At 36.0% G+C, this 23630-nt stretch overlaps 2 protein-coding genes across 3 annotated transcripts; both read right to left on the bottom strand.

Annotated features, from left to right (window-relative positions):
* Window positions 1–10192: 10192 nt before the first annotated feature.
* LOC147858449 (uncharacterized) lies at window positions 10193–12498 on the bottom strand. The gene is made up of 6 exons (XM_087327659.1): window positions 11902–12498; window positions 11517–11623; window positions 11112–11220; window positions 10869–11030; window positions 10547–10720; window positions 10193–10450 (listed from the first exon to the last, which is right to left on the bottom strand). Exons 1-6 carry the CDS (start codon window positions 12229–12231, stop codon window positions 10403–10405), a joined length of 930 nt encoding a protein of 309 aa, XP_087183785.1. The 5' UTR covers window positions 12232–12498; the 3' UTR covers window positions 10193–10402.
* A 7942-nt stretch (window positions 12499–20440) lies between these two features.
* LOC147858448 (trihelix transcription factor PTL-like) lies at window positions 20441–22632 on the bottom strand. Of its 2 annotated transcripts, XM_087327828.1 has the most exons (3): window positions 22505–22632; window positions 22265–22405; window positions 20441–22083 (listed from the first exon to the last, which is right to left on the bottom strand). In XM_087327828.1, exons 2-3 carry the CDS (start codon window positions 22285–22287, stop codon window positions 20547–20549), a joined length of 1560 nt encoding a protein of 519 aa, XP_087183954.1. In that variant the 5' UTR covers window positions 22288–22405; window positions 22505–22632; the 3' UTR covers window positions 20441–20546. The 2 variants fall into 2 exon arrangements, with proteins under 2 accessions (XP_087183954.1, XP_087183956.1); XM_087327830.1 differs by lacking the exon at window positions 22505–22632 and having other exon boundaries at window positions 20441–22103; window positions 22265–22391.
* Between the last annotated feature and the right edge of the window lie 998 nt (window positions 22633–23630).

Below are 23630 nucleotides of genomic sequence, written 5' to 3'. Positions count from 1 at the left end.
ATAGGTAGCTTCTTACATTAAGTTAGGCCGCAAGGCAATGTAAGTGGCTCATCTTCTTTGGCTTGATCGGAGGAAGTCTCCCCGATGTGTGTATAAATCTCCTTATAGACTCTATGTAATAATCCTTCCTAACTAATGGGAAAGTAGCTTTACTTTGAAAAAAAAAATAAAAAATAAAAAAAATTCTACATGCCTCCATAACATTTCTTTTCCAAATTTTTTTATTAACATAGATTAGTTTTGAACATTGTGACATTAAGAGGTGGTTTTCTAGAGAAAAGGGTAATGCAAATCTTTGTTATAATTTACTTCCTTATAAAGGCCATACAACAACTTAAGTATATTCTTTGTGACTATACATAAGTTAAGATGTTAGCGTGGACTTATGTAATGTGTTTTAATATACAAAAATTCACAATATGAAACTTTTCTTGAAAGTGAGTGTAAATGATGTAAAAATGCATAGCATCAATGAGAAACTGATGGTATTTCATGTAACCCTCTACTAACATATGTAGTGTAGTATTGGTTTTGTATTTTGATGTGGGTATAGGATGTATCTAGGTAGCTAGGTGGGGAAGATTTAGTCACTAAACTTAATAAGAATTCACCTGCCTCTTGATAGAACTTTTTGGGAGATGGTAGTGGCTAGTACCAAGGGATTGCTCTTGTGTTACCTAACTTGCAATAGGTCAAGGTAACCTCTTACTCATACATTAATTCTTTGTACAATTCTTTGTCCTCTTATTTATGTACAATTGTTTACGTATTGTTTGAATGTGGAAGTTGTTTATTTGCACAAGTCTAATCTCCATAAATAGAGACTATACTCAAGATTTTCTCCCCTTCCAAGTAGTATGAAACAAAACTATATGCATTATGTATAATATAGATTTATAGTAGTACGGACATTCTATTTACTACTACTACCACTGCCACACACATATGCACACACTCTTGTTCTTAAGAGTCCATTATATTTTTGGTGAGAAATCTCAAAGTGACTTGAAATCCAACAAAACATATTTACAACCATAGTATGAACCATAGTACGTAAAATTCGTGTTCATCTAGCATAACATTTGTTTTCCTACTTTGGAAAACGAATGCAAATGTTATTCAAACATTCTGGTTTTTTTTTTTTGTTTTTTTCCCATTTTTTTAATGTTTTTTTTCCATTTTTTAGGCTTATTTACCTCATAAAAAATAGTTAATCCAAAAGTATGGTATTTATCATTCTTTGAGGGTGTTTTTCTTACGCGAATGATTGAACCATACTCGACATTCGATTATGGTAAACACCCTCGAAGTATGGTAAATACCATACTTTTGCATTCATTATTTATTGTAAGGTAAAACTTTTCTTTAAGGTAAAAAACGTAAAAAGAAACATGAGGATGTTTCATAACATACGCATTTGCTTGCAAACGTATGAAAAAGAATGTTTGCAAATGCATTCGATTACGCTATGTTCTATGTTTATAACATATCCTTGAAGGCATAACAAACATAAAGGGATTGCATGAGGGAAAACATAAATATCCAATATGAGTTTGACATTGAATGCCTAAATTTATGTTCATTGAGAATTGTCTAGATCCTACTATCCCACGCAAATAGTAGGCCAATTTGAGACCAAACTTGATAGTTTTAACTTTTAAGCATTTGGAATAATATTTAACAATTCTCTGTCAACAAATAAGAATAGCTTCAATCAGGGATGAGGATACTTCATTTGGAGGTGAGTTTCATAGAAAATCTCATCATTCTCACAACACACAATCAATCTTAGCCATCCTTGGTGCTCTAGGTTCTTTTCACTATGATCTTATGAACCAAAGATCATATGACAAGATTTTGAGAGCATCTGATCAAACCTAATGTTATTCCAAATTGCGTGCCTGTTTCCATGCTAAAAAGCCCATGAACTTTCTAAATTGATGAGCAAAGAATTGTAACTATAGTTGTTGGTTAACTTGTGGTAAAGCCCATGAACTATCATAATTGTATAGGGCTTTGTGTTCATGATTGGACGACAACCAATTCAAGGTTTTGTGCTCAAAAACCCAGAGCCAAAAGAGCTTTCATAATTGACGAGCAAGGAATTCTAACAATAGACTGTAGACACTGGGTGATTTGTGTTACGACAAATATTGTTTAGAGAGAAGTCTAATGTAGATTGCGTCAAGTTAACTTGTCCGTGTTCACCATCTATGACTAGCTAAAACATATTTCCTTGCCATGTAGAATCATACTAATGTGCAAACAATGCCACAAAGAATGATTTTCTTAAGATGCCGTCGTGATGCAATTGCTTCACAATAACGCAAGGAATTCTTCTAGATCCCTTTGACTTGATATTTCTACCAAACTAATGCATATGACCCACACCATTATGAAAAGTATCTGTCTATGGTGCAAGCTATAATCTAATAAATTTGTCCTTTTGAGTTTATAGAGTTTGTACACGAAATTTAGAACTTAAGACACATGTCAATCCGAAAGTCGTCTTTCATCCAATAATGGAGGCAAATGGTTATCACACACACACACACACACACACACACACACACACACATAGGGGTTAACTGAGTGCCAATCCCATTGCATTGTTTGTAAAGGATTCCCCCAATTATTATCAAGGACACATTACAACTTGTAAAGAAATCTTGATATCGCATGCTGGGGAACTTATAGATGAGCTTGATAACACTTTGGCAACTTTTATTCTTTAAGTTGTTTAAAACTTTTGGTATGTGTCTTATCACCAACCTCTTTAAAGTTTTTTAAAATTCAAATAAATCTTAAGATGCCTTTTGGCCTTTATGTTTATCATGTCATATGCTTGTCATTTTGTTCTTGTTTCTTACACACAACATAAATAACTTGTTTTTGAAGATAAATTATAAATATTATCTTGATATAAGAGTCCAAGTTCAACTTGATTCTGTAATGTTGTTTTTTGATAATCATAACCCTTACCTTTATTAGCAACTATGTTTGATAAAGTGCAAATTATCTTTACACTTCGATATACGTAGTGGGATTTTTGTTACTCATTAGTATTCACTCATGATTCATCTTAGCTAACTTTGATGAATTTCTCAAACCTAAATAAGGTTTTCACATTTCTTTTTGTGGTTTTAACGTTTTGCTGATGTACACACAATCAATCACCAAGGAGGTGGCTACAACTCAGAGTGGCACGCGCCACTTTTGCAATCATAGTAACATTTTCTATTAGTATATTCATTCCGAATTACAATTATATACGTGGAGAACCTCTTTCAAAAGAGAGAATGATTGAAACAATGGTTTTCTCACAAAAAACATAATCAAGATATCCACATTATTTTAAAAAACAATTTATGCCATGTGAAGAAATTTAATAATAAAAGTTGTTGTAATATAGGGTTTGAATGCACATGAGATGGAGGGTATGCCATGGTAAATTCCCTAAGATCATGATCACCACCAAAACTTTGCAATCGAGAAAAAAAAGACCACATTTTCTTACTTTTATTTCTAACAGATTCACAAGATTACTTTAATAAAAATCTTAAATTAAGATATATGAACACAATGACACATTAGTAAAGGTTATGCTTGGTAACCATTGTTTTCTCATAAACAATGAGTTAAGAAATTTCACATTCCTCAAACCCAAGGATTGAAAAACAACATTCCATGATCAAGGTAATATCTATCAAGCATCATTCTACCTCATCACTAGGAACAAAATCATTAGATGTATTTTCTCAAGTTAGATTCAATATTAGGGAATTGATTCTTGAATCATGTTACCTTTGTAGTATGAGATCAACATTTATGCTCCTAAAACATGGCTTTACAAATATGCTTTCTAGAATACAAATGTTGAACAATAAGTGATTGTATGATTTGACACATTTGTTTTCCGAATATAAATTAAAATACTGTCAAATCCACAATTATCTCCATTAATGAGTGGAAAACAATCATGTCTAGTAGGGTATCCATACTTGTTACTGGTGCAATAAAGCTTCACATGTCTCCCTGAGGATTAGCAAGAGTGTAGAGAAAGAGAAGACGGAATAGTAGGAAACAAAAGGAACATACATAAGTAAAATTAAAGTGATGTAGGGAGGACTAGAAAGCGAAATCAATAAAATGATGGCAACAATATAGAACATGCTAAGTATTAACAAAGGAGAGCAAGAGTGCCATAAACAATACACACACGTGTACACAAATATAAGTTCCTTCTTTTTTTCAAAAGGGAGACAAAAATATTCTTGTTAATGAGGCTTGCATCTTTGACATAATGATCCAAATGGAGATAAGAATTCGTTAGAGTTATCAATGCCCAAATAAGCAAATGTGCAATGTAAGCCGATCAAAATGATCCCCAAATATGCTCATTTGTAGAGATGGCCTATGGGGCTTCTTGTGCATAATTTTAAATGACATGGTTATTAGGTTTAACATCAATATGTGTGTATATATTAGCTTAAGATGGAATTGTTCATTTCTTCACGTAAATTCTAGATATATTAGATAGGCAATCACACATCCCCCTCCCCCTCCCCCTCCCCCCCTCCCTCCCAATATTTGATAACGAACCATCTTCCTTGACTTAGGTCCTCATCAACCCAAAACGTCCAAGGTAACCATATAGTGATAAATTGTCCTCATCAACCCAAACGTCAAGGTAACCAAGCAACTGCAAGTAGTAAACTTGATCTTGATTATCCAATTTCATCAAGCAATCCTCATAGCTTTGCACCATTAGTTAAAATGTCATTCAGTACACAACTTTAGTCCCTTTATGGGGTGGTCATTACCTACTTCCATATGGGCGACATCACTCATTTATCTTACACTCAATAGCCCATATGTTCTCTATGTTTCTCATGTGACATCCTTTCGGATGAAGATGCATTAAAGGATTGATTAAGGGGTTTCACGAAGATACTTAATCACTTACCAAGGCACTTTGTTCAAGGTGTATGATGTGACAACCATTAATTTGAGCGATGTTTCTAGCGTTAGCAACGGTCACATCCTAGATCGGAGCAAACATATGCATGAATGGTTTGTAAATATCTGAAGAATTTACTTTTTTGCACATTTCACGAAAATCCTTAATCACTTACCAAGGCACACTCATTCGAGGTGTATGATGTGACAACCATTAATTTGAGCGATGTTTCTAGCGTTAGCAATGGTCACGTCCTAGATCGGAGCAAACATATGCATGAGTGACAACAATATCATGGGGAACTATGCACGTTGGCCTATCCTCAAGTTGGCCCTACTCTAGTGGACATTGATAATACATGTCACCAAGGACCCTTGACAGAAGTTAGAAATAGGGACATCGAGCAAATTAGCAAATATCTGTATTGTGGTGGCCCAAGACACATAACGATAAATTTTCATCATCGACGTAAACCTCAACCAAATAAGTTTTAGTAGTAAATCTAATCTTGATTCTCCAACTAGATTTAGCAATCCTATTAAAGCTAAACTATCAAATCGTTTGGAAGTTTGTAGCCAACGGAGTAAATAAAGCCAAAATAGGATCCAAAGATTCATAATCGTTGAGTAAGGGACGAGCAATTAACATCTCAAGTCAACTATTGGTTGGACATTTGGAGGAAATGGGGACCCTCAAGTTCTCTACGTCAACTTAGTCGATCTCTCAACCTGCAGTAAGTATAACCTTACCATGGTTGGACATTTGGAGGAAATGGGGACCAACAACTCATTACGTCAGCAAATAACATCAAAATAGGCTTGTTTATTTTTTATATTTTGTTTTTGGGGTATTGTAGATTCATTCGCCATGAATCAGTGATCCATGGGCAAGTGGTAGTGTTAGTCCTTTAAGGGATATACATTTCAATTAATTCTAGAATATTTAAGTAGGCTATAAATATTTAAGATTACACTATATTGATTACTAAAAGTAGTTGGTGAAAGTTGGAAAGTAAGGTCATAAGCTATTTGCAAGAAGTTAATAATGGTTTTACGTGAGCAACTTCTTAATGTAGCCTCTTGTCCTTTTCCTTTTAAAACCATAGTTTTAGTGTTTGACGTTTATTGTTCCTTTTTAGATATTTTGATTAGTCATTAGCTTAGTTTATGGAGGTAGGACAATAATCTTCTTTAAATCTATTATGCATTCTCTAAACCCCATTTTTTACTCTTATAATTAATCTCATAATGGAAGGGGTGCACAATAAGGATTCCATATACATATCATTATTTGCTAATTGGGGTAGACCAATAAAGATCTTGAATATAGAAAGCCATTCCTCGATTAAGTTTTGGTCTCATTGGTCATATTTTACTTCTGAGGACAATAATCTATCTACTTCAAGCAGTTGAACACAAACCTTAATTATCTCTCACTTGTATGTGAGCATGACTAGTTTGCATAATAGATATGCTAGTGATTTCTCATGTTCCCTTCATTCAAGGAGGAAAGTTTAGGACTAACCACACATTCTACCTAGCTTTACTTAACTATTCTAGTACCCAAGCACTACAAGGAAACCAAGACAACATCTACTCTATTGTTGGCGAGATTCATGGAAGTGTGTGTCAATTCACTCCTAATCCTACAAGTGAATAGTAATAAACAAGCAAGCAAACTCTAAATTTAAATCCTAATCAAGCACTCAAGAGGTCAAGAGGTCAAGAGGTCAAGAGTTAATCACTTAAATATACATATTAAGATCTATCAATTGCAACAAAACGTAGTTCATTGCAAACACCTTGAAATTGCGTTAAAAAAATCAATGTGTACAACAAAATGTTTTCATTTACTTTTCAAATTTGGGGAGTGGTTTTCTCATTTTCTGGTGAGGATGAGTGGAGACAAACTGTCAAAAGTTGTTGTATTAGGATGTATACATTTGTTGTGTTGATGATATGAGCATGTTGAAGAAGCATTGAAATGGTTCAAAGCTATAAGTTGCGAGGGCTTATCTCCGGATGTAGTTACTTTGGTTTCTGTCTATGGAATAGCTTGCAATGTGTTGATTGCAAACTATGTTGAACATGAGCATGTTGAAGAAGCATTGAAATGGTTCATATCTATGTATCATAGAATGCATTGATTACGGGATACGCCGAACATGGACCTTTTAGTGAAGTTTTGCAATGTATTTAGCAAATGCAGTTGGAGGAGATTATCCCAAATGTTTTAACATATTCATGATGCTTCAAAGCATGTGGAAGAGTAGGAGACGTTCAAAAAGTACGAAGAATGTATGTAGAGATTATATGGGATGGTTTCGAAAGTGATATTTGTATTGGGAATAGTGTGATAGGGATGTATGGGTGTTGCTCTCTGTTCGATGCACAAGATGTATTTGATATTCTTGCAATCAGAGATGTTGTCTCGTAGAATGCATTGATTATAGGATATGTTGAGCACGGCCTAGTAGAAGATTTGTTGGGGTTTATTTAGTGAGGCACAAGAAATATTTTCAAAGCTTCGATTTCGAGATCAAGGGATGTGGAATGCTTCAATAGTGAGTTTGGTCTTGGGAGGCTCACATCTTTTGTTTTTTGGACTCAATGGCAATGTTGGACTATTTTGATTTCAGTAGATGGTTTTGAAGCACTGAAGTGTTTTGAACGTATGTAAAGTGAGCGGCTTTCTCCTTATGTGATCTCATTCATTTTCATTTTAAAGGCTCTCAAATTCTCCAAAGAGGTTTTCTAGCAAAGAATAACCATCTTGGAAGTAGTTTAGTATAGATGTATGCAAAATGTGTTGACCTAGTAAAAGTTGAACAAGTATTCACTGAACTACCTAGGAAGACAATTGTTGCTTGGAATGCGTGCATCACAGGATGCATTCAATGTGGCCAACCTTATGATGCCATAAAATGGATTATTTTATTCCACCTTATGTGTCTTTGCTCAAGGCTTGCACTATGTTGCAAAATCTTGAGACTATATATACGAAATGCGACATTTTTGCATAGGCACTCAATGTGTTCAAAAGACTTCCATTACAAAATATAGTCTCTTGGAAAACGCTGGTTTCAGGATATGCTGGAAATGAGCGTGGGGAGGATGCTCTTATATGCCACTCAAGTATGGATTCAAAAGGTATATCTCTGAATGTCGTGGCGTGGCCTTTGTTTGGGGATTGAAAACATGTGGAAGTATTTGAGCAGTAGAAAAAGGACAAGAGAGTGCACAACAGTATTTGCAAATAGGGTTTGAAACATGATCTTGTATGGTTTATTTCCTAAGTGGACAACACTTATCTCAGGGTATGTTGAGCAAGACTACCAGCTTGATCAGTTATATAGTCTTGTGGAACACACTGCTTCCAAGATATCCTGAGTTTGGGCCAATAACAAAGTGCTCCATTGTTTTACATAGATTCAGTTAGATGTTTATTTTCTGAGTGGACAACATTTATCTAAGGGTAATGTAGTATCTTGGATTGCATTAATTTGTGAATATGATGAGTATGGTTATGTTGAAGAGCTTCAATATATGCTGATCTAGATCCAAATGGAGGGTGTAGCCCCGAATCTTTCAATCATCTCTCATTTTGGTAAAACAAAGGCTCAACAGTTTTGGTCTTACGTGGTGTAATGGATTTCAATTGTTATGTTGGCTTCATGCATTTTGGCCTTTTCTTGAATTATACAATCTTTTTGAAGACAACACTTAACTCTCCCTTGACTCAAACAATTTGTGGTATGGTTTGGTGTGGACCCATATTGGCAGTATGGGCAATTTTAAATGGAGATTTAGAGAGAACCATGTCATCCTCGAATGTTTGAAATAGGATTTCAATTGTTGTGTTGGTTTCATGCAGTTTGGCATGCTTCTTGAATTATACAATCTTTTTGAAGACAACAATTAACTCTTCTTGGACTCAAACAATGTGTGGGAATTTGAAGGACTTGCTTACTGTAGTATTAGGGATATGTGGAACATGGATTTAGTGAGACAACACTCTCCCTCTTTGTGCAAATGCAAAGACTTGTGTCACACTTGTTTGTTGCCTGAAAGCATGTGGTAGCATTAGAGCTACATTAGCAGGCAATGAAATTCACAAGGATATTGTACAAAAAGTTGTTGAAATATATTATTTCATTGGCAATACATTAGTAGATATGTATGCGAAATGTGGGTCACTTGCCGAGGCACAAGTAGTATTTCACAAGCTTTCAGTCTAGGAACAAGTCTCTTGGAATGCATGATTGCAAGATTTGCTGAGAATGGGAAATTTGAGGGAGTGCTCAATCAATTTCATCACTTGAAGGATCCATGGCTAGCCATTGTCTTACGCAAGATGGGCTTGGGAAGGATAGTCACTTCCTTTCCAACTATTTTGTATTTTGTCGTTGATATGCCTTTTTAAAACTAATGGAAGGATATGTTGTTTAGAAGAAAAAAATCCTAAAAAGTAGAACCATAGCTTTGACAAAAAGGATACACACACTCCAATTGGGCCAGAATTTCAAGGGCTGACTATGGACATTAGAGTAAGTAGTAAAACACAACCAATTTGAGTGCATCGGGATAAAGAATAGGGATGCAACAATTGTCACTTGTGAAGCCATTTGGCTCACAAAGACTTCAACATCCCAATGGATAACCTAATATTATTCTAATTAATGTGTTAACCTTAACAACATTCAATTGGCAAGTAACTACATGAGATGCATTACCAATCAATTTCAGATTGAATCATAGCCAAATATCTCTAGCATATCTAAACTTATTGAGAAAATGGAATATATAATTACCAAAGCACTTGGAGTGTACAATTTGGAAAAAAATCGCAACTCTTGATTTGTTGATCTTGAGAGGGAGAAAAAGAAAACAAAGCTCGTCATTTGCATAATAATATGACACATTGAGTTTAAAGGGGTATGCCAAGATAACAAGCGCAACCACAAACACCTTGTTTGTGAACACTCCATTAGATTTGTGAATAGGAGATACATTTGCATTGAATGAATCCGATACCATAGATATCCCATTCACTCTCCCACCATTACTGGATTGTTTCTAACTCCTATGTGTACTTCTATGGAAGATCTATATATTCCTAGCTCACGCCTAACCCCATTTCCTATCATTTATTTTCCTTTAGTATTATTTGTAACCTTCCCCCATCTTGCTTAATACAATAATCCAAGTGTGACAAGGTAATGAAATGATAATCTAAGACAAAAAAGTTCATCAAAACTTATCTTTCTAAAAAATCAAGGAACTAAAACATAGAATTTAGTACAAAGCATTTGGCACATATTTACAAGGCTAAAAGATTTGTTGCTGCGCCCCCCCCCCAACCCCACATCAAGAAAAATTTAGTATTGGTTGTTTGGTGGCATTGGTACAAAGTTCTTGAAACTCTTGTTAATTTGTGATACACCTAGTAAGCTCCTCTTTTTGCAACTTTGACCCCAATTTTCTCAGCTACCTATAGAAGGTTAAAAATTAAATTATTACTATTATGAAAATGGGTGATAATCAAAGGAACTCACATAAATTCAAGCACTAGAAGATAAGAAGAGACCTGGCAAAAGGATGTGACATCTTCACCCCATAACCATGCATCACAACCTGCATCCCTTGCTCCCCATAAGTCATTACGTCGATCATCTCCAACATGCACTACTTCTTGCTCTTGCACTCCCAACAACTCACATGCCGTGGAAAAGATAGCTGGATTTGGTTTCTCTAGTCCTACCTAGTGTGGAAGCATAAACACATATGTTATTTATTGTTACAATTAGGGATTTGTATGATCATCTTTCTTAAAATGTCTTGCATCAATTCATTTTTGACATACATATTTAAATTTTATATATATACATATGTTGAAATGTTATTGATACCTCGGCTGAGACGATCATGGCATCAAACCAATCGCAACAATGGAGATCATTCATGAGAGGCCTCAATCTTGTATCGAAGTTGGATACAACGGCAACTTTCACCCCTGCTCGCCTAAGAGCTTTGAAACTCTTTCCTGCATTGGGGTCCGCAATCCTCCATGCCTAGGATATTGGAACCAACACAAATGTTTACAAAAACATTTACTCACAATTATCCTAGCAAAAAGAACTTTTCAATCTTACTTGAGCTGTTGAGTAATATTGGTACAACTCTTCTACATATGCTGGATTGTTGCACCCCGTGGATTTCTCCACTATGAATTGCCAAAATGGACGAGCATCATTCTCATACCTACATCCATAGTTTAAAAAAAAGAACTTAAAACATCATTATATATTTTATCTTTATATTTGAAGCACTTTATATTCATCAATACTTTAATGACAAAATTACAATTTGTTGCAAATTTTGTAGTTATATGGCAACAAACCACAATATGTTGCACTAGGTTGTTTTTAACATCTATGTAGGCCATCACATTAGCTTTCATGGAAAGCACTTGTCCATGTAATCTTTACAACCTTGAAAAGAAACTTAAAACAAATAAAACCAAAGGGACATGCATGATATTGGTTGTAATGAAGTACCTAAGACGAGATTGAGACCAAGGTTGAGCGTATGCCCATCGATACCTCATTAAGATCTCCGTTTCGGACCATTCCACTCCATATTTCACCCCAAAATCATGATATACCTGTTAAAAAAACCTCCATTATAATCACCAATAAGGCTACAGGTACACGCACCCATGATGTATAGAAGGCATTGTTTAGTTTTCAAACAATTATGAACAAGGTCCGGTAAATCTTCTCGATGCCACTAATTCCACACCCGAATGGATCATTTTCTAGGGTCAACCCCTCTCAACCCCTCCATTATTATCTAGATCCCAAGTCTTAAAACCAGCCCGAACAAAATAAAAAGGATCAAGTTTAATCATGGGTGAATGCTACTAGATGGGGAGTACCGAACCTTTGCAGCCGGTTCGGAAGGAACAATGAGCGTACCCGCGGCATCGACAAGGAGAGCTTTGTAAGAGAGAGCACCACCACCACACAATGCGCGCCTATACTCGTCGTAATCATTCAGGAGCATCCCACTTGCAAGATTTGTTGGTTGTGTCGGCATCGCCCCATGCATATTGATGGGCGACAATATGTGCGTGTCATGATGCTCGTGTTGGCAAGTGTTGAAGCTCGCCATTGGTTTCATAGCGCACGCGTTCGGAAACCTTGTCCGTGCACCGCCCCGAATTGACATACCCCCGTTTATAATAGTTCTAGCAAAGAAGCCGGGCGCCATGGCTGACAAATATTGAATCACAACGGGAACGAAATGGCCACAATGATTAAAACATGAAGAAGAGGACTAAGATCACTATAGAGAACATTACTTATATCACTTGATAGGCTCTAATTGCACACACTTGACTTAGAATGTGCTCTCTCTGTTTCTGTCAAGCCAAGCTCAATGGGCAACTTTTGTTTGATGTTTCCTTTTGTTTTATTGTTTTCCTTTGTGGAGGGAAATACATACTAGAGAAAACATTAGCATATGTATGTATGTATATATATATAGATGGATAAGATGATTCCTAAGAGGGTACCCTTATATAAGGGAATTTACAAGTTCCATGATATTATTAATATACATACTTTTTGTTTGGCATCTTTTCTGTGGTCGCAAAAGGTTTGGTTTTTGTGACTATAAGGACTTCTGACCCCACATCCTTATTACTGTTTGCATTCACATTGTTTGTGGTGATAGTTCATAATATAATTATGTCCCCTTGTCATGTTGTATGGTGTTTATGGTTGTTGACATTCGTGCGTGCGTGTGTCTGTGTTTGTGGGGGGGGGAGCACCGGCTTCCCGTTAAAGAGATAGAAATAGAACTAGCTTGAGAGGCAAATATTTTATAGGCTTCCCTTGATTTTTCTGGTGGTCAAAAAACAAAAAATCCTTCTCGTCTTATGGGGCTTCTACATATATGAACTAGGATGTTGAACATCTTAACCAAGTCAGTAGGCATGTGAAAGAACCACCTTATTTCTAGTTATACAAGAGATTATGACTTAATTATCCCTTTCAAACAAGGGAATACTAGACTTAGGCAAACTCTTCAAGCCTAGGTGGAGTTTGAATGCGAAATCTTTATCATTGATAATGACGTTTCAAACATTAGGTTTGAAAAAGTAAAACATCAATGAAGAAGTTTGTGTATCCAATGGGTACCATTTCGTCCAAATGGAAACACGTAGATTACTCCTTAATATTGTCTATGAAAATTTTCAATTACCTTGCAACGAGGGGATTTGGATGCATACAAAGATTTTCTGAAACTATGCTAAACCCCAATATATTGTCATTTTCATTACATCATTAATGTGCTCTCTTATCCAAAATACCCTACATCACAATAATAGTTGTTGTCCATTCACTTCGGTTATATACATTTCGTCAAGAACTATTTATATTTTGACACTAGTAGCATCAAATTGATTCATATATGAAATTATGTTGTATATGTCTTGATTAGGGCCAACCCCACAATTATTGGTAACTGAATTTATTTTCCCATCGCTAGACTCATTAGTCTCATCCTTTTGTAGCATGCAACCAAAGGGTTATCTTTGTCAAGTTGAAATTCCTGCTACTTGACAGCATAAGATTTACAAACATTCCATCTTCTTATCAATAATATCATGTGTCCAAGAAAAACGGCTTTATATTTTCATGTGTCGTTTTACACAACTTAGCCCGCGTGCATTTGACATAAAGTTTCAATGTTTTGCATCTATTTTCAGTTTCAGACCTTAGAAATATGGCGCACCAACTTTCAATTTCTAACTATGCAAAGAAAATGTAATGTTCCACATTCAATATCGGTTCCCAACCAACCAATTTTAAATCAACTTTGTTTCTATATATTGATTATTATGGACCTTGCAAATGGAAACCCAATGTGCAACAAGACATTATGCTTTTGATTTCCTTATTTCTAGGGCCTTCAAAATAAATATGCAATACATGTATGTGTATGTGTATGTGTATGTGCATGGGTGTGGTTGCTCTTCAACTTGAATGTTATCAACCCTCCTTCCAACCATCTCATATGCCCTAGCTTTACTCCTAGATCGCGAGACATGAGGGTTATACATTCTAAAGGATATGAACATATGTATAGTTTCCATGTTGGGATAACGATCTTCCTCAAAATGGGAGACATGACAAATCTCATTTGAAGAGATTTGCGGATTTAGTTCCATTCCATGTGTATTCCCTCTAGTAGTCTCCTTTCTTAATAACTAAGATAAAGCTTACATGGCATGATCTACACAAGATGATCATAGTCCAAACCATTCCCAAATTTCAATACTTCAATCAATTACACAATATCAAGGAGATATGGCAAAAAAAGAGACAAAGTTGAAAACGTGAACAAGCACATATTGACCACTTTCACAACTTATTTCATGACCTCTCTACTCCTATCTCAAGACCTCCCCTCTCCTCTCTTGGTTTCCTTTTCTCATGAATTGAACTTTATGCAAATACAACTTTAAAAGGCCAATATGAAGCACATGGATCGATAAAGTAATGCAACATGTTATTTCCCACTTGTACATTCAAAATAACAAATGACATCCTTATTAGGCTCAAAGGGTAGAACATTGCTTTGTTTGGACATGCAACGAAAATGTGTGAAGTTCCCCCTCAAATTTCCTAAAGCATTATATGTAGGAAATATGGAATATAACTAGATATTATATACTATATATGCTCGTAAATCCTCACATTGAGAATTAATATCATATACATTGACGGACACAACAAGGTAGCTAAACTTGAGTTTTAAAAACCATATATAATATGGAGTTAAAACTTGGGAAAGGTGGACAATTGGTAGTAGCTAAGGAATGGACATTAGCTAGACACTAAGACCACATAAAGTGTAGGGGAATTTTTCAAAACGAAATACTGTTATAGTGTATTTGCAAAAATAGCATAGTTTTTGCTTAATTAGTCCATGTCTTAAAAAACTCCATAACTTAATATTGGTCATAGAGTAATCAAGATCTTGACATAATTACATGGAAATCCATTATTCGGAAATTTTCAATAAAAATAGAGGACATTTTTGTCTACACTCTATAGTAGTTCTCTAATCTAGTTCCTTTGGGCTATTTGGACCACACTCCAATTCATTGAACTATCAACACCTTGCCTCGACATTAACTTGAGTTTTAGGAGTATTGAAATTAGGTGAACCATACACGTGCGCATGCTTATCAATCAATGTAAAATAGAAGATTCAATCATCCTATCAAAATCATAATGCTTGACCATGTAATTAAGGTTTGTAGTGTTTCAAAAAGTTCTAGTGTCTACAACCTTCACATAATTAAGAGAATATTTTGTTCTATTAACCTATTGAGGTGTGGTAAAGATAAATTGCTATTAATCTCGATAGGTTTTGTAGTTTGTACTAGACCTAGTAGGTCTTGATCCTACAACCTCATTAGCATCACTCAATGTACATCACTCAACGTATAGTAGAGGATCCAATTTTTTGGATGTCATCAAACCCAGAGCAAAGCCTAGAGCTCCTAATGGCACACATAGGTCTACAACATGTGACATTTGCTTTGCTATCACAATATTCTAACACATTGACCTATTAAACCCTTTAACTTAAAATTATCACAATTATTAAAACAAGCATAGAATTTGGCTTATCCATACATATGCTAAACAATGCATATCAAAATTAATTAGTTACTGGCAAGGTTACTTTATTTATATTGACTAACCAAAGCTACAATATCTAATTAGCATCCACAATTTGATGGATTGATTGTGCATTATTATTATGAGTGACCACTAATGATAAGTGATCAATTAAGGATTAGAAGATATACTTGTTTAAGGATGCTTAATCACACTAACCACCCCCAAAAGACACACATAAAAATTCATTGACGTCCCATACCATTAAATATTATATAATTGTATACCTTGGAAGTTGAGATGAATATCAATCCTTATAATAACAATTTTGCATCACCAATAAAGTCACAATAATGTCTAAGATAGGCCAATAATGAAAGGGGAATGTTAGCCTACTTTATGGCAATGAACTCCTTCACATTCTCAAACCACCACATGTTCATAGATATCCTCATTGGTCTGTCTTGGGTCCTAGAATAACTGGTTCCCTACTTATCTTACCATTAAACTATTTAAAAATTTGTTGTTGGATTTGGTCCCTTGTGTTATGCCCATAATAATCACCTTATAATTGCATTTTGTGCCATTATGAGGGAGAATTTGCAAACATTTTGTATTTTGTTTGTTAAGGCAAAAATGCAAAAGAATCCTTATCAAAGCCCTTAAAATAGAACATTAAGAAACAAATTGTTTATAAATATTTCTACAATCATATAATTTCATTTTGTCAACACCTTGTACATCAAAATAAATGTGAACCTGCTATACATCATGGGTAGATATTCTAGTGGCCATGATTACATAGCACTAAGATTGTCAATTAGAGAAGGTTTCTTTTCATCCTTTAGACATTGGGCATTCACGCAATAACAAAAGGAAATTTTGAAACTTTGATGAATGATTTAAGAGGACATTGTGGATCTTTTTGAGATTAGCATAAAGTGAGTAAGAAAAAGTTGTCATATGTAGATTTCACATATGGCCTACCTGAAGTAAAGTAAGAACATACCCTGTGATATTCTTTATAGAAGTTGTAGTATCATAGTATGACTTGCTCGATGGCTATCTAAGTTTGAACATTATGTGTAATCATGCAAATCTGAATTATAAGGAAAATGTTGAAAACGCTTGCCAAAAAAGAACTCAGATACATTAAGCATTCATATTGACTTGTTGAGTTGGAATGGAATGTCGATCTAAATTTTAGTTTTTACTAACCTTACTTTCAACATATATTTTAGTTTCAACTTTCTGTCATAAACAAACAAATTTACCCATTTATGGTTATTTAACCACCTTGGTAATGAAGTTATGTAGATAAATTATCTCAATTACAATTTACAAGCTCTAAATTAACTAGTATGAATACATTTGATAAATATTATTTATAACAACTTGAACCATAATCTATTTATTGATATAAAACTTTTATCATGAAGCTCATTGCTCATATACATTAGGCCATGTTTTTTTTCCATAAAAAATATCCTCCATTGGTAATGAAATACATTAGGCCATGTTATTGTGACTTAGATTGTTTAGTGTAGCCACTTGACTAGATAATATGCATATTTCAACTTGGCTCTAATTTCACACAAGTGGTTTGGTGAGTACAAACAAAAAGCATGAACTTCACCATCTTCACTCTCCCAACAACAACACAAGAGTTAGCATCATCAATCCTTATTGCCACAAATTTTGGGTAGCCCTAAAATGGTTGCTTCTAATGCAAACCCAAGTATGACTAATGTGTTGATAGTTACCCTAAGTAATTGGTAAATAAGGTTGAGTTCTACCTTAATTTCGTGGTCAAGAGATCAACCAACCAAGTGAATTATGATAGTTATTGGGAAGAATTTTCTTAGGGGTTAGATGGTTGCTAATGGATGGACGTGATGTAATTTATATGTGAAAAGGTAATAAGACCTACTATGTTCACCTCTGCACCCAAAAAGTGCCCAAGCAAGAAGGAAGCCCACTCCTGGATGACCAATTGATCATGACAAAGTTTGAAGCAAGGCGACTGGGTTGTAACCCCAAAGGATGATCAAGAATTCAACCAAGACACAAACCAACGGTTGAAGGCTCAAACAAGAACTTGGTCGACCATGGTTTTATCGCCCTTGGCATAGAGCATGTGAGGAGAAAGAGGAATGAAAAAACAAAGTCCAAGGAATGAGAATTCACACCCGAGGAACCTACCATCCTCAAGTACATGTCATATGCTTCACAACTCAACACTCCTCATCAACAATGATATCAAGATTGGTAAACCACAATCCGGGCCCACAACATGACATCGGTAAGGAAATAGAACTTCTACTGAGAGAACTGCATGCATTTGGTGCAACTCACCTAGAAGTGAAATTATATTGTAAATTGATGTAAAGTTATCGTGATTTGACCTATAGCACTACGGATTGCTTCAAAGAGATGAATATCCTTGTAAAGCATTAGATAATCCTAGAGATCTCGAGATATTTGCAAGATAAGGCACTAGATGTGAGCCAATGGGATAATGAGCATGTAGATTTGATGTCCAGGTAATTTTTATCACCATGTTCCTCTCTACAAAGATGAGTAAAGTCAAAGATAATGATTAAAAGCATCCTTCTATACGGTGATCTTGATGAAAAAGTTCGATTTTAAAATCCTTGCCTTAGAAGCTCGAAAATAATCAATGAACACAACTTACTGCTCAAAAACTCGGATTTATTGACATACAAACACTCATTATTCAAAACAAACTACCCCATGGGGTCATCAAAGTTTAATACTTCTCATTTTAACAATCATGTAAACCTATTAGCCTCTCTAATCTCTTAAAACGTCGCAGTTTGAGTATACACTCTCATGACCACACAAACGTTCATACATTTTGGGAAGAATCAAACAGATGTTCTCCTTAATCACAAATATATAGGTATTGTTCATGCAATGTTAGGTGGCAACCATGTATATGACCAGGGTTCAGAAGTGATAAAGCCTGTCAAACAGTTGTGGCTCAACATCAGTCCTTGGCACACCCTTCTACTTCTTATTTTTCTTGTTTTTAGTACAAACATTCATTTTCTATTTTAATTTTCCAATTCACTGTTGTTTTTGGGTCAATTATTACAGGTTTGAGCCGGAATCCAGTTCTTCTACTCCCTCTTTCAAGAAACTTGTAGAGCTTTTCGTCTTGTTATGGAGTACATTAGTACGCAAAGAGAAATGCTTGTCATACACATGCTATCTGAGCTTAAGTGCCTCACAACCAAACTTGTAGAACTAGAATAGACCAAGAGAATCAGAGTTTTCTCAAAGACTTGCAACATGTAAGTTCTGAGAAGCACAATAATACAATGATCTATCACGATGGATTAAACAACTAGAAACAGTTCTATTACCAATGTAAGTCTAGTCCCAAAAACTCTCTAAAACAGCCAAGATAAGTCTCCCAACTAAGTTTGATGATATATGATTGCAATTCTAAGGATTCTTGCATCTGCATTATGTCAAAATGATTCAACATCTCAATCAATACCCAACCAATGTTGCATTGTCAATACCTATTAATGAGAAAACCACATTGGTGGGGTTCACATCAAGCAACATCATAGCTTGAGAGGAGGTGTCTATTGCTAGAAGACGTGAATGGTGTTATAAGGAATTCCAAGTGTACGTTGGAGATGGAAATAAATTAAAGACAACAGACAATAAGATCTAAAGATTGTGACAAGGAGATTGTCCTGCCTCAGCTTATGTATTTGACTTTCCTTTTTGGCATGTGTCATTGCATGAGATGGAGAAGCATTAATGGGATCATTTCCGAAATGGGTTTTCACAAGAATATAAAGGATCTCCTTCTTACCTTTATATCCGACAATCAAAGAGTTCTAGAAAAATCAAGCAACCGAGTCACAAAGAAAAACCATTCTGCATTCTCCCATCTCAACAATTTCAGATTCTAGATCCCATTAGATCTCGATTATCTCTCTATAGAAAATATTTGTATTCGTGGTGTTAGCAACTTCGTCATCCATTCCACAAAGTTTTGAGATCTAGCTATTGGGAAAGTATCAAGTGTTCATGTATATTTTTAATTCAATGAAACATGCGAGAATCTTGAAGCATCAATTGCGTTCGTGTTCAATCAGTATGCCTTTATGGGTGGGGAAATTTACAACCTTTCAGCATTGCAAGTTAAGGATATATGAATGTCAATTTGGCAAGTTGATTTATATAGCATTCGAGATCCCTTTTTGTGCACATCTTCTTTGTTGAGAAGAATGATGCTTCACGTTTTTTGGATTATCGCAGATTGAATATTTTATGGGGATTCAGGTATAAATCTCATATCTTCCAAAGGCTTTGATGCCATTCTAATAGTGGTGGATTGATTCACTACGATAACGCATTTCCTTCCGCACGCGACAATATCAATAGTGAGGAAATTGATATTCATCTTGAAATTTTAGAAGCATTTGCCCAAGCTTCGAAGAGGCACATTTGTTCCTACCATACCTACAATTCAGTTTGGTGATTGTCATAAATGTGAGGTTCAAGCCAATTTGGACTCCAAGGTTGTGTGCAACAAATTATTTGTCTTGCAACATTCAACAGTTCTGTACCATGCCCGAGAAGCCCCCTACCTCAAAAGGCATGCACGTGCTTTAATATGCATCCACATCATGCAGATTGTCCAATCAAATAATCAAATAGTGACATCAAATAGCTTGAGATAAACATATATATACATCTATAATGGAGCTTCTCATACTCCTTCCTAACTATCAAAATCGAAATTCCAATCACAAAATGTTATTCCCCAATTCAAATCAAACAAATGCCATTGTTCCTCAATAGGAACAACAAAAAGGCAATTTGCCTTCCAACAAAATAACATCAGCTATCTCCACCATACACCTCCTTATTGCCTATCTGTGTCTCTATTGGGGCATTACATTCAACCTCCTTTGTTCTCCCCATAAATGTACTCAGCACTACAAAATATGGGCTTTCTTCTTTCTCTTTCTTACCATCAATGACATCCTTGTACTCAGCCATGAGTTTGTCCCACTTCTCCCTACATTGTTTACCATCCCTTGTGATACCTAAAGACAAAAGCTTTTCGCCCAGTTCTTCCCATAGACCCGCTCTCCTGGTTGACATTAAGAACTTGTTTTCCATTTCACGCCGGAATCGTATAAGACTAAAAACCTCACTCTTCTTCCAATTCTTTGATCTCTTCTTTGGGGTCACATGACCTATACTGTTGGGTGGCATCGATACACACCTCGTAGTAGTGACCATTGTACCTCTCACATTACCGCTCGTCCTCACATCTGTCAGCCGCTCACCAACAAGCTGTTGTGTCAGTACAAGCATAGCATTGTTGAATGTGAGCCGTTGAGCTCGCTCTTCGGCCCTCCACTTCTCCTCCATTTTGTGCCTCATCCTCTCCCGATACTGTTCCTTCCTCTCCACAGCTTCCAGCACATCTTTGAAGAACTCTTGTTGCCGAACAAGAAAAGTCTCAAGAAGCACCCCTATGTCAGCCACAGGAACTGCATGAGTTTGTGGAATATCTCCAAATGTTTTACCATCTACTGTGGTTAGAGGGTATCGATCTTTAACTACCTCCTCAATTTTAACACGCTTATTATCATTGGCATTGCCAATGGCACATCTATCAATGCCATGTGAATCATCCCTTCCACTTCCAGTATATAACTTCCATCCTAGGAGTGGATGGAGCTCTTCATAGAATGGGTGATCTTCTTTCTCCCTGGTACCAGCTCTCACCTCCTTGTATCCTGCCATGAGCTTCTCCCACTTATCTTTGCATTGCTGTCCGTCTCGAGCAAAATTCGCATTATGAAGGTAAACTGAAACCTCGTCCCATAATGGCGCTTTCCGACCACTCTTCTGGAACCTCTCATCAAGCTCAGACCGAGCTTCAATGAGCTTCAATGTCTCTGTACGTGTCCAATTCTTGGACCTCTTCTTCTGCTCCCGTCTTGAATGATCCTCTTCAGTGGTGGTAAGGTCGGGATCGAGAAGGATCCCTCTGTCAGGTATCACATAATTCTTCTCAGGGTTTACTAAATTCATCCCTCTCATGGTAAGGCAGCCATCTTTTAGAGGTATGGGCAAAGAAGGTGATTTTACACTAGGAAGGACTCCTCGGGAGACAATCGTGAGAGAATTTTGGGACGGTTGGCTTGTGTCATCCTCAGTGGAAGACGAAGAGACATTGTCATCATCAGTGGTACTGTCATTGTCATCAGCACCAATGAGATGCTTCTGTGGTCGTTGTTGGGGGGCCACTATATTGCTGAGTGCATGGCTAGTAGTTGCAAGGGTTCGGCAAAACGATGGTAGTTGTTGATGATTCGGGTGATGATGGTTCATGGTGGATTGATGAGTCTGATTTAAACAACTATATATATGGATGCATACCTGTTTTGGTTAAATTTTCAAAGGTGTTTTGGATCTCAAATCAACACTTCTTTCTTTTTTTATCGAAAAAGAAAACTCTCTCTCTCCCATACATTTCCAGAACCCTAATAAACAGTAACAACACAAAAAAACAAACAAAGAGAGCATGAAGTGAAGCTTACCAGTTCTGTGCGTAGTGAATCATCTTCGTCGTCCTTCCTCAAAAGAAATTAACCATAGAAGAGAGAGAGCACAGCACCTCATAATTTGAAGATTTTTGAAGCGCGCCGATGTAGGCAATGGTATCATTAAACCTAGCACCTCTGCATCAAGATATAAAGAGAGAATTTGAGAGAGAGAGAGAGAGAGATTAGAGATTTTCACAAAAAAGAAAAGAAAAAAGAGAGAGATGAGAGACAAACCCACAAGATTTTAGGTGAAAAGGAATGGCGGGACTTCTGTCTTTCCCGCTGAAAATGGTGGAGATGTCGTCCTGCGCTCCATGAGACTCTGAATGTGTGGCCGGCCCAACATGGACGGTGACAGAAAAGGAAGGAAGCAGAGGAGGAGGAGGAAGTCTATTGAAATGCAGGCGAAAACGGTAGAAATTTAAGAATATATATATATATATGTCTGTGAATCTCTGTCTTCAGACAGATAGAGAGAGAGAGATAGAGATTAATTATGAGTAAATTGATCACGTTTTCCTCTCATTTCATATGGAATTTGAGAGATACATAGTGAGAGGCAGAGAGAGAGAGAGCTAAAAGAGGTAGTAGTAGTAGTAGTAGATATGGCTTCATCTATCTCTATATTTATCTATCTCCTCTATATTTAGTTAGACACAAGAGGAGGAAAAGATTTGGGTGGGGGGGGGGGGGGGGGGGGGCTAACAAACAACAAGAGTTCATTATGTAGGAACCCCCCACCCCAACCTATCTATATATATATATATATATATGTATGTATGTATAATGTATGTATGTATGTACGTACATATACGGTATATGTATGTATGTACGTACGTACGTATACAGTATATGTATGTCTATATGTATGTATATATATGTATGGCATGTATGTTCTTTCTTTTGGAAACTTTGCATTTCGTGTGTGGAGCAAGCCTGGACTACATATAAGCCTATTCTTTTACCCAACCTTGGAAACTAGATTAACAATTAGCCGCTCCGCACGCCACTTTGCATTAAAAATAGTTTTTCATGTACTTTATCTAAGAACCACATCTTAAAAAGGATATTAGATCTAGCATACCTTGTGTCCTGTATGTTTGCTTGTTTGCTTTCCAATCCATAACTCCCAAAACTCTTTATGATTTGTAGCTCAAGGCTCGACAAATATTTGACTCGACACAAAATGTTTCCACCATTTATCTTCTCAATGACATGAGGTGCTCTTCACTAGTGGAACACAATAGGAACATAGATGTGAGAAATAACCCTAAAACGGAGGGCAACAAATCCCATAAATATAAGGGCAGGTGAGCTGTCTTGCCCTTGCCTCTCAAATGTGGCTAGTTTTGTGTCAACT

This window comes from Azolla caroliniana, unplaced genomic scaffold (genome assembly GCF_043228905.1).
Source record: "Azolla caroliniana isolate FFs.n. ecotype wild unplaced genomic scaffold, voAzoCaro1.0.p SCAF_11, whole genome shotgun sequence".
NCBI lineage: Eukaryota > Viridiplantae > Streptophyta > Polypodiopsida > Salviniales > Salviniaceae > Azolla > Azolla caroliniana.
This window is presented reverse-complemented; position numbering and strand designations above follow the sequence as displayed.

Excerpts from the sequence above, each read along its gene's own strand:
- LOC147858449 (XM_087327659.1), bottom strand. The coding sequence starts at position 12,231 with ATGGCGCCCGGCTTCTTTGCTAGAACTATTATAAACGGGGGTATGTCA. Across the intron at positions 11,221-11,516 it reads TGGTCTCAATCTCGTCTTAG|GTATGAGAATGATGCTCGTC; the intron begins GTACTTCATTAC and ends CTATGGATGTAG. Across the intron at positions 11,031-11,111 it reads AATATTACTCAACAGCTCAA|GCATGGAGGATTGCGGACCC; the intron begins GTAAGATTGAAA and ends CCAATATCCTAG.
- LOC147858448 (XM_087327828.1), bottom strand. The coding sequence starts at position 22,287 with ATGATTCACTACGCACAGAACTG. Across the intron at positions 22,084-22,264 it reads ATTCACTACGCACAGAACTG|TTGTTTAAATCAGACTCATC; the intron begins GTAAGCTTCACT and ends CCATATATATAG.